The sequence below is a fragment of the Neltuma alba genome, unplaced genomic scaffold, assembly GCF_004799145.2.
Source record: "Neltuma alba isolate B1F8T4 unplaced genomic scaffold, ASM479914v2 tig00011565_pilon, whole genome shotgun sequence".
NCBI classification, from domain to species: domain Eukaryota; kingdom Viridiplantae; phylum Streptophyta; class Magnoliopsida; order Fabales; family Fabaceae; genus Neltuma; species Neltuma alba.
The window spans coordinates 12,945-25,048 of record NW_021636223.1 but is presented as its reverse complement, the minus strand read 5'-3'; the positions used below and the strand labels follow the sequence as shown (position 1 = coordinate 25,048).

The 12,104-nt window shown below is 36.9% G+C and overlaps 1 protein-coding gene across 1 annotated transcript; it reads left to right on the top strand.

Moving 5' to 3' along the window:
- Positions 1-8,306: 8,306 nt before the first annotated feature.
- LOC114715004 (uncharacterized) lies at positions 8,307-10,207 on the top strand. The gene is made up of 3 exons (XM_028899803.1): positions 8,307-8,351; positions 8,668-9,006; positions 9,128-10,207. The coding sequence occupies exons 1-3, from the start codon at positions 8,307-8,309 to the stop codon at positions 10,205-10,207; spliced, it is 1,464 nt and encodes a 487-aa protein (XP_028755636.1).
- The last annotated feature ends 1,897 nt before the right edge of the window (positions 10,208-12,104 follow it).

Genomic DNA, 12,104 nt, shown 5'->3' with positions numbered 1-12,104 from the left:
CCTTCTGTAGAATCAATCATCCCATGACTCCATTCTACATAATTTTTCATGATGAATCCAATGGTGCAATCATATTTTTGAAATTCCCATTCCTTCCCTATGAACTCACCTTCGTCGAATAGGGGGTTATAAGTTCCAAAAATTTCATTTTTGATTCCAATGATTTTAAACACTTTACAACATCATACCCCTGTACAAAAACATGTTTTTAAAGCCATTGGAATCATCAAATCAAGCAAAAACAATCAGCTCCTACATGAACTTGGTTTGGCCGAACCTCCCCCTATAGCCTAACTTTGATTTTCTTCCAAAAACTCAACCATACACCACTTAATCTTACTTATTCCACTTGATTATCAAGATTTCTATCCTACCCTAAGCATCACAAGGTCCAGTAGAATTTTGGCAGTATATTCCTTAATTTTTCAAGCTAAAAACCTCAACCAAAATAGTGTAGAACTTAGGGATAAGGAGGCTCAGACATACCTTGATGTTTCCTTAATAAAAACTGAGTGATTCCTTGCCTAAAACACTTAGAAATTTCAGTTGGTGGGTGTTGGAAGAAAAATGGCAGAACCTCACCTTGGTTTTCTATTTTTCCAACATTTTTTTGTATTTTCTAAGGGAGTATTTATAGAAAAATTCCATCTGCCCTTGCCCCTCCATGTTTGGATGAAATTGGACACCTCAAGGGATGTATGTGATAGTCATCAAGTGCCAAAATAATCATATCACTCCAAGTGGCCTTAATCTAGATTATTCCACACAAGTATCCCTTAATTTTGCATTTATTTAATTAAAAATAGAGGGACCTAGAAGCTGCATGAAATTGGGCCTTTATTGGGCTCAATGTGGGCCCTAAAATTGGTTTGGGCAGGTCCAAAAAGATGACCCTCAAACCAATTTAAAACTTTATCGGTTACTATTCACTAGTAACATTCCATAATTTTTTCAGACCTAGAAAAATTTATCTCTCTCTATGATAATTCACCTTTTAATATGAAAATATGATTTGGAGATTTTTAGAATTTTTCATCACCTCTAGGTATTTATTTTGAATTTTCTTTAATTGCACCTTTATCGATAAGTCTGAGGGAAAATAAAATTTCCAAAATTAATTCCTGAGCTTCCAAGGCATAAAAATAATTTTATAAATTCAAATAAATATTTATATGAATTATCTATCTTTCTCTCAAATTTATTGAGGCCTCCAACTATTTCAATTAATTATTTTTCTTTAATTTCTCAATATTTTCCTGAAAAACCTTTATTTACGGGAAATTCTGTATTAATTTGCTTTCACCGGAATTTCACCTTTCGAGCCTAAACCAAGTTTTTAAAATTTCCAATTTATACTTGTCCTATTTTTTAGAAATTTTCTAGAATTTTTTTTAAATTTTCCCATTTTGCCCTTCTTAAGACTAGTGATTATAAAAATGTCAGTCCGGACCTTTTCGAGGTTTTACATCAAAAGTTGTTTCATCTTCCCATCTAGTTCTTACATTGTCCCTCATCTCAATTTTTAATCCCTTATAGCCAAATAAAAATTTTTGGGATGTGACACTTTGTATTGGGTACGATGTTTAGTTATCTTATATACACCACTACGTAGACTAACAGGCCTAAAGTCATTAAGGGATTGGAAGGAATCTGTTTTTGGAATTAGAGAGATAAATGTTGTCCCCAAAACTTGTGGAAAATATCCTTGGCGAAAGAACGAGCGCACCAAAATTCCTAACGTCTCCCCAGACTTCCTTCCAAAAGCACTGAAAAAATCTCACATTGAATCCATCAAAACCTAGTGTTCCATCACATTCATATTAGCAATAGCTACATCAATTTCCTCATCCTTTAGATCATTCAATAAAACCCGCTTGTGTACATCCGAGAGCTTGGGCATGTCAATATGTTCAAGTTCAGCAAGGATTTGATGAAAGGTCGCCCTATCATATTCATTAAAAATATTCTTGAAATAATCCAAAGTTATACTTGTCAGACCCTTAGCACCCGACATCCAAGTCCCCTCATTGTTCTTCAACTTAGTGATTGTTGAGGCCAATCTACGTTTACAAACCAAATTATGAAAATGGGCGGTGTTTTTATCTCCATAGAGCAACCAATTGTGTCTCGCTTTTTGTGCCCACAACATCTCTTCACACTCTAACCAAAACTCAAGCTCTGATCTCAAACACAAAATCCAGTCACTGGCTCCCTTTAATTCTGAGCTAGAATGTAAGTTGTCGATCATTTGTTCGAGAGACTAGATTTTTTTATTTATCTTACCTACTGTAGTTTTGTTCCAATGAAGTAAATTTTCTTTCAAATTTTCCAAATGATAGATTAATTGAAACCCCTCATGAACTGAAAAATTATTATCCAAAGAATTCTTGACCAAGGTCAAACAATGAGAAAACTTCAGCCAAAAGTTCTCAAAACGAAAATGACGTGAGTGTAACTTGGTTTCTTTTACTCCTCAATTCACACTTTTTTTTTTACCAGCTACTCCTCTATGCACACTAAGGGCCTGTTTTGGTAGAAAGAATTAATTGAAATGGAAAGGAATAGAATGGAAAGGAATGAAAAAATTTCTAAGTAATGGCATGTTTGGTTAAAACTACAATAGAAAGTGAGTTGATAGAAAATTTTATATTTAGTTGAATGAAAATGGGTTGGAAAATTATGCAATTTTAACATGTTACCATTAATGAAAAATATAATATTATTAAATAAAAAAGCTTTTTAACCTTATAGAATAATAATATTATTAAAAAATTAATAATTCCAAAAAAATATGAACAAAAATGTATTATTGTGAACTTTCTGAATAAGAATGACTATATTGATGATCAAGCTCACAGGACCATGAGTTCATACAAAATAGCTGGGGCTTGACCCCTATTTATACACTCCATTAGGCCAGGATCTAATGACCTACTGTACAAAAAAAACAAATAAATAAAATACAGATATTAACAAATATTCTCTTTAGCACTCCCCCTCAAGTTTGGGGGCATAAAGATTTATGACTCCTAATTTGCTTAGAATTCTTTGATGATCTTCTTTTCCCAAACCTTTCGTAAACATGTCTGCCTGCTGATCTTTACTCCTCACATGCTGTAACTTGATCACTCCTTGCTATAGTTTCTCTCTTACAAAGTGGCAATCAATTTTAATATGTTTGGTTCTTTCATGGAAAACTAGATTATTAGCAACGTGAATTGCAGATCTACTGTCACAAAATACCTCAACAAGTTCAACCGATCAATACGCAGGTCCGTCAATAATCTAGTAACCCAAATTACTTCTGCAACTGTATTTCCTAGAGCTCTGTATTCTACCTTAGCTGAAGACCTTGAGACAGTATTCTACTTCTTTGACTTCCAGGACACCAGTATCCTCCAAACTTGACTACATATCCAGTCACTGATCTTCTAGTGTTTGGACATGTACCCCAATCAGAATCAACATAGCATTCCAAACGGCATCCTTCTGATCTAGTAAGAATGATCCCAAGTCCAAAAGTTCCCTTGAGATATTTGACCACCCTCAGGGCTGAATTCATATGCGATCTTCTACGTCCATTCAAAAACTGACTTAATCCCTGCACAGCAAAGCTTATATCAGGTCTTGTAACTATGAGATATGATAGCTTGCCTATCAAATGTATGTATGATCTTGGCTCAGGCAGCAACAGTTGCAAGTTAATCTTGCATTTCACTCTAAAGGAACTTTAAGAGGTCTTGATGTAGTTAGACCAACATCAGATAAAATATCTAGAGTATATTTGCACTGGTTGAGAATTAAACCCCTCTTTGATCTAGCTACCTCTACTCCCAAAAAATACATTGTTGTCCTAAGTCTTTAATTTTGAATCTGTTATACAGAAACTCCTTAATCTCTTTGATTTTTTTTTTCTGGTTTATTTCCTGTAATCACCAAATCATCAACATACACTAATATTAATGTAGTTTCAGATTCAGTTTGTCTTATGTAAAGAGTAATCATACATACATTGCCTAAAGCCTCCTTGTAAGAGTGCCTCAATGAGTTTAGCATTCCACTGCCTTGATGCAAGTTTGAGACCATATAGAGATTTGGTTAATTTACACACTTTATTTTGTGCAAACTTTCCAAACCCTTGAGGAATGCTCATGTACACTTCTTCCTTCAAGTCCCCTTAAAGGAAAGCATTGTGTACATCCATATGAAAAAGGTCCCAATCATTCATCACTACAATGTTAAGAACTATTCTCACTGTGACCATCTTCACTACAAGAGAAAAAGTTTCAAAATAGTCTATCCCTTCTTGTTGGGTATAACCCTTGGCAACTAATCTTGCCTTAAATCTATCTACGTTACCATTAGCATTGTATTTCACCTTGTAGACCCATTTGCATCCTATGGGTCTCTTTTCCTTTGGCAAGTCAACAAGCTCCTAAGTGCCATTATCCTCCAAAGCTTTCATTTTGACCCTCATAGCATTAACCCATCACTGATCTTTAGCTACTTCTTCATAACTATAGGGCTCAACTATATTGTCAATATTGGACAAAACACATTTATAATCATGTGACATATGTGAGTAGGAAAGAAATGATTGCATAGGGTATTTCACCTTACTTTTACCTATTACAATGTCATCAGGCAGGTCATCACATGCATAGCCAACTAAGGCCTTGAAACAAGTATCATTAACACAGACATAGTCTTTCATCCATGCCGGTGATTTTCTTTCACGTACAGGTCTTCCTAGGTCACTGTCAGGGATCACATCTCCACTATCTCCCCCTTGATTGATACTATTGGCATCTTTAAAAGGAAATTTTGTTTCATCAAAGGTAACATGTCGATTAACAGTGATACTTTGTGTGTGAAGATTATAAAGGAGATATCCTTTCTAGGACGCAGGATACCCTAGAAATATGTAAGGGTCTGATCAATTTTGAAATTTGTCAAGGGGCTACAAATTAGTAGCAAATGTTAGGCAACCACATACCCTTAGAGGAGATAAATCTGGTTGGTGACCATATATCATTTCATAAGGAGTTTTATAAGGTAGTATAGTAGAAGGGTTCTATTTATCAAATAAGTGGCAGTTTTAATAGCATCTCCCTAGAATTTCAAAGGAACGCCGAACTAAAAAACCAAACTCCTAGCTACTTCCAAAAGGTGTCTATGCTTGCGCTTCACAACCCCATTTTGTTGAGGTGTGTAGGGGCAAGTAGTTTCATGAACAAGCCCATGAGCATTTAAATACATTTTCAAGTCAAAGTTAATGAATTTCAATCCATTATCAGTCCTAATCCTTTTAATAGCAACAGAGAATTGAGTAACAGTGTAGGCAAAGAAATACTTCAGATAATGAACAGATTCATTTTTATTTATCATAAGGAATGTCCAAGTACAATGAGACAAATCATCAACAATCGTGAGAAAGTATCTATGACCCATGTAACTGGATTCCTTATAAGGTCCCCAAACATCAATATGTAATAGTTCAAAACAGCAAGATGACTTAGATTTACTAGACGGGAAAGGCAGCCTAGTTTGCTTTGAACATGCACAAACTATACATTTTTCATTAGGATTGACTACATGGACCTCTTTTCTTATTTGATCCAAATATCTGAATTTATCTATAGGGGTATGTCCTAATCTAAGGTACCAAAGAGTTTGTGTTTGCTTAGCAATAGCATGCATGACAGAATCCTCTTTCTTTATCCTCTCAATGATGTAAAGACCACTAATGAGCCTACCAATCTCCCTAGTCCTTCCATGAAGGATTTCCTGCAAAGTACAATGATGAGAATAAAAGGAGACAACAAACTCTTCACTGGCAGTTAATTTAGACACAGACACTAAGTTGTAACAGCAACCAGGTGCATAATATACATCCCTTAAAATTATATTTTCAAGTATCCTAACCGTGCCTATATGAGCAATTAACATTTTATTTCTATTTGGCACTTTAATTACTCTAATAGGTCCTTTATAATTAGTGACAGTGTCAAACATATCCAGACTATTAACCACATGACATGTGGCACCTGAATCAAGGATCCAATGTATCTCAAAGAAGAATTTAGGGAGGCATTAATAGCATCTGAGATTGTTTCTTCTACTAAATCAGTTGTGCTTACAGCGATGTCCAACTGCTCCTTTTACAGTAGCTTGAGGATTTAGTCATACTGTTGCTGAGTGATTGGTGTTTGTCCATACGATGAAGCAAATAAGGAAGTGTTCGGTGGCAGAGGTAGAGAGTTGACCTTGACTTCCACAAAAATTGGGAGGAAATCCTACTAAGTGGTAACAATTCTCCCTCTTGTGTCCCTTGTGATGGTAGTGAGAACACTTCTCCTGAGATCGTCCTCTACCTCTGCCTCTTCCTTGACGTCCTCCTCTAGCACTCATAGTAGCACCGTCCATGGAATGATTAGGAGCATATGAAGACATCATTTGTTGGGATTCATCTTGGGAAATCATCAAATATGCTTGGTTGACTATGGGGAGAGGAGACTGTAGCAAAATTTGGGTTTTGGCCTGCTGATAGTTATTATTGAGATCGGTAAGAAACTGTAGAATTGCTGTTATATCATTTTGGTGTACTCTTAGGTGGTGAGACATTGGCACGAGGGCAGAGGCGCTAGTGCATCGTATTCTTCCCAAAGGTCTCGTAACCTTGTAAAATATTCAAAGACTAACATAGAGCCTTGAGTCAACAAGTTGATAGCTTTATAAATTGCAAAGATTCTCAACCCATCCGCCTTATGGAACTGTTCTTTTAAATCCAACCATACAGAATGAGCACTGGTGGAAAAGATGAGGCCACTGGCAATGCATTTGTCAACCGAATTCACTAACCAAGAGAGGACAATTGTGTTGCACCGATCCCATAAGGAACAAACATTTGGATCCTGTCTCTCCTGAAGGCACACACCGTTGATTATACCCAATTTGTTCTTAGCAAACAAAGCAAGGCGGATCGATCTGCTCCAAACCTCATCGTTTTCAAAACCATGGAGTAACTGCAATACAAGGGTGATAGCCTGTGTGTCTGACAGATGGAGATACAAAGGGTGGATGAAGTCAATGCTCGGTGTTATGGATGAAGTGTTGTCCTCCTATTTTCCCATTCTTTAAAAGATCTTGATTGACAGTAGACCTACTGTGAACGAAATACTGAGAAGGGGGAAGGAAAAAATTAAAAGTAGCTGGCGACTGGACAACCGAATATGATGATGGATCAAGATTCACAGTTTCTTGATCGGTGAAAAGAAAAACTAAACAGGCAGTGAGACCTTTGATCGTGAAACAATCAATATATGAGGGTTTTCTGGTTTTACTTCCAGAACTAGAAATAACAGGGTAGAAATTTTGCTTTCCCTTTGCAAAACGACGATGCAATGACAAAGGAACCAGGGCAAAACAGTGTGCTTCAAGAACTGGACCTGTTATCTTAAGCCCACCTCACAACCTAAGGCTCTGGATACCATGTGAACTTTTTGAATAAGAATGACTATATTGATGATCAAGCCCACAAGACCATGAGTTCATACAAAATAGCTAGGGCTTGACCCCTATTTATACACTCTATTGGGCCAGGATCTAATGACCTACTATACAAAAAAACAAATAAATAAAATACAGATATTAACAAATATTCTCTTTAAAAATTATAATTTAAATAATAAAAATATTCAATAAAAATATAAAAATAATTATAAATGTTAAATGATTAAAAAATAATTAAATAAAAATTAAATAACAAAATATAAATAAAATATAACAAAGAAGTTGGGATAAGGAATAAAATTAAATTCACAAGGGAAAAAAAGGAAGAAAGTATAACAAAAAAAATTTAAAATTTGAATGGACATAAATAGAGTCAATTAAAATGTGAATTTTTAGATGACATATATTTGCTGATTTAAATTTAAGGGAAAATGACATATAAAGAAACCTGAAATTATAAAATGCCAAAATGGAAAGCTAAGCAAATGTATTACTAGATAGGGAAGTGTTGCCTGATTTGGGATTATGCAAATGTTGCACAATTACGAAATAGCCCCTCATGATGCAAACAGAGAAAATGACCGGTAGAAGTGTGCAAGTTGTGGCGGGAGTTGGAGGAAAAACTTGGGAGGGACCATGAACGTAGAAGCATGAACGCGCGAAGCAACAACTGAACGACGGAAGCGAGGTTAGTATTTAGTGACTATATTGTTCGCCTCTGTCTTTTGTCCGTCTCCTTTATGCGCTAGTTGATTTTCCTCTTCCCGTTGGATGGCAATGTAATCGATGTGGGGATGGTTTTGAGGTGGAGAGGGTGGCGAAGCATAGAGACGGCGTGGGTATGTAGAAAGTGTGGGGAAGGATGGTGATCAGAGGGTGAATGCACAGGGAAGGAAAAACACTGACGGAGAGGGGTTTGATGGTGTCACAAATGGGTTAGAGTGATTAGTGTCAGATAAAAGCACAATGTTGGAGGGAGATTCGAATAATGGAGTGGATTGATTCTGAGAAAATGAAGCATTAGTGTGGACAGGAAAGAAATGAGTGTTTTGTAACAAATTATAAGCATGAATGTGTCAAACCCTAAGTTGGTCGTGTAAGTTGATGATGATGGTATTAAGTCATATAATCATTCGACTTCTGTTATCAGTGCAGGTAATGAAGACAAATGAATTTCGAAGCTGGGTCATCTTGTGGGAAGGAGCTGTTCTGTTATTTTCATGTGGGGGGAAATTTGTGACAAATGGTGAAGGTGAAGTGAGATATAATGGAGGTGGCGTGAGGTTAAGAAGCATTAAGGATGGGCCGACACTTGATGAATTGAGGCTAATGATATCTAAGTGGATTGGTGGTAATGGAAGAAATTATGACATTAAGTACACAGCGGCCTTTGATGAGAAGACATTGATTGACCTTCGTGACAATGCTGAAATGTATAACCTCTTTCAATACAATGGGAACAACGATTATGTGTATATGGCCAAAAAAAGACAAGTGGGTCCCCAACCAAGGGACAATGTAGAAATGTAAGTGGAAGTTTGTCCTAACTATTTGTTGTCATTTATGAATTTCTTCTTGTCATTTGTGTTAACGAGTCTTGTCATTATGAATGCAGAACAGAGAATTCATGGGCATGTCACAGCAAACAGAACTGGATGCGTCTCCCATTAGTTTGTGTTGTGATTATGGCTGGCTCAGTGAAGAAAATGCTCGTGAATGTGACAATGACGAAATAAGTGGGCCCCCTAATGTGGATACATCTATCGGAGCTGAAGATACGGATGGTAGTGAGATGGTTCATGCGGAATGGAGGGGACTTTTTACAGGAGTGGGCCAACGTTTTCCTAGTGCAGATATATTTCGGGTGTCTGCATACAAGTTTGCACTTGTAAACAAGTTTGTGGCCAAGTATGTGAGGAATAGCAAGGAATTCATGTCAATGAGGTGTAAAGTTGAGGGTTGTCCATGGAAGCTATGTGCAAATCATGTGGGGAAGAGTTGTGATGTGCTACGAGTGACAACATTTATAAACTGGCATGTTCATTCTGCCCAAGATAGCTTGGACGTGATGCATAGTGGAAGAGCTAGTTTGAACTCACCAATAATAATTGATGAGATGAGGGATCATGCAGACAAGCGCACTTCTGAGATAAGGAAGAGATTGAAACGAGAGTATGGGATTGATCTAACATATAAACAAGCTTATAGAGCAAGAGAGAAGTCATTGGAAGACATATATGGCAGGCCTGAACAATCATACATGCTCATACCATGGGTATGCGAAAGGATAAAGGAAACAAATGAAAAATCCGTGGCTAAATGGACTGCTATTAGGAATCGGTTTGAGCGTGTTTTCATTGCCTACAGGGCATGCATTGAGGGTTTCTTGGGTGGCGCGAAGCATATTATGTATGTTGATGGAACTCACTTAAACGGACCATACAAGGGGACAATGTTGTCAGCTTCAGCTTATGATGCAGATAACGAGCTGCTGCCGTTTGCAATTGCAATTGTGAAGGGAGAAACACTAGATGACTGGACGTGGTTTTTCTATATGATAAAAAAAATCCTGGGTTCTGTGGAAGTAACGATTGTATCAGATCGACACAATGCTATCATCGGAGGAGTGGCATCAATCTTTGGGGGTAAAGGCATGCCTTTTGTTATAGACACATCAAGGAGAATTTTAGTTTAGAAGTTATGAAAATGAATAAGGGGCAAACAAGGACAAATGGCCGATCAAAGGAGGATGCACTATATTTATTGGATAAAATTGCATACGCAAGGACAGATGAGAAGTTTGAGGCAGCAATGGATGACATGAGATCCTTTTCTCCAAGGCTATTTGATTAGCTTATTCATCATGGGGATGTAGATAGGTGGGCTAAAAGCAGGTTCCCATATAAAAGATGGGACAATATTACAAGTAATATAGCAGAATCATTCAATGCATGGATGGTCAATGAGAGAAAGCATACTGTACCCTAATTGATCTATGAGCACCGAGATAAAGTTGCAAGAAAGCTGCATGCCTCCTATGTGGCTATGACCAAATGGAAGAATTGCGTTGGTCCAAATATAGAGAGTAAGGTGCTGGATATGGTGGTTGGGTCTGACCATATGTATGCTAAAAATTATGGTGGGGGAAGAGTGAAGGTGACAACATCACGTGGATCCCTTGTTCCCATGCTTGTGCTGCCATCAAGATTGTGCACGGCAATGTTTATGATGATATTGATAATTGCTATAAAAAGTCATCACAAGAAAAGATTTATGCTCGCAATATGATTCCTGTGGTAACAACAGACATGCCTCACCCAAATGACTACTATAGAATAGAAAATGTTAGTGAGCAAGTTTTCTTGCTACCTACCATGACATCTCGACCACCAGGAAGGCCAAAAGTAAACAGGGATGAATCACAGTTCCAGAACAAACGGATATACCAATGTGAAAGATGCCACCAACCTGAACACACAAGGAGGAATTGTAGAAATCCTAACCCATCATGAAGTTTCGAGTACAGTAGGGATGGGTCATTTTTTGGTGTACATAGTTGTATGCTCCGCCCTTGTCAACTTTTTTGGGACTGGGTTTGTAGTTAGGAGCTAGGTGGAAACATTTTTTTGTAAGTAAGCTGATAGAAATTTCAGTGATAAGGGAGCATTAAGTGTGGCTAGTATCTTAATATCCACTTGTCGTTGAATACATGAAAGGAAGTTACTGTTATGGGGATGTTAGCTTTTGTTAATGGCGAATTACTTGTTATTTTTAAAATTGTTTTGGTCATTGGCAGTTATGCTATCAGCATAAGCTGACAGCCGATGTTAAACTGATGTTATAAAATCAGACCAGGTTATCCTTATCATTATCGTTGTCATATTCGGATCACTTGTCATTTTTAAATTTGTTCTGGTCATTGGCAGTGATGCTATCAGCATAAGCTGACAGCAGTGTTAAACTGATGTTATAAAATCAGACCAGGTTATCCTTATCATTATCGTTGTCATATTCGGATCACTTGTTGTCATTTTTAAATTTGTTCTGGTCATTGGCAGTGATGCTATCAGCATAAGCTGACAGCGTGTTAAACTGATGTTATAAAATCAGACCAGGTTATCCTTATCATTATCGTTGTCATATCGGATCACTTGTTGTCATTTTTAAATTTGTTCTGGTCATTAGCAGTGATGCTATCAGCATAAGCTGACAGCAGTGTTAAACTGATGTTATAAAATCAGACCAGGTTATCCTTATCATTATCGTTGTCATATTCGGATCACTTGTTGTCATTTTTAAATTTGTTCTGGTCATTGGCAGTGATGCTATCAGCATAAGCTGACAGCCGTGTTAAACTGATGTTATAAAATCAGACCAGGTTATCCTTATCATTATCGTTGTCATATTCGGATCACTTGTTGTCATTTTTAAATTTGTTCTGGTCATTGACAGTGATGCTATCAGCATAAGCTGACAGCTGATGTTAAACTGATGTTATATAATCAGATCAGGTTATCCTTATCATTATCGTTGTTATATTCGCTTCACTTGGTATCATTCTCTGTTGGATACCAACAGGATTTATTGAAGTA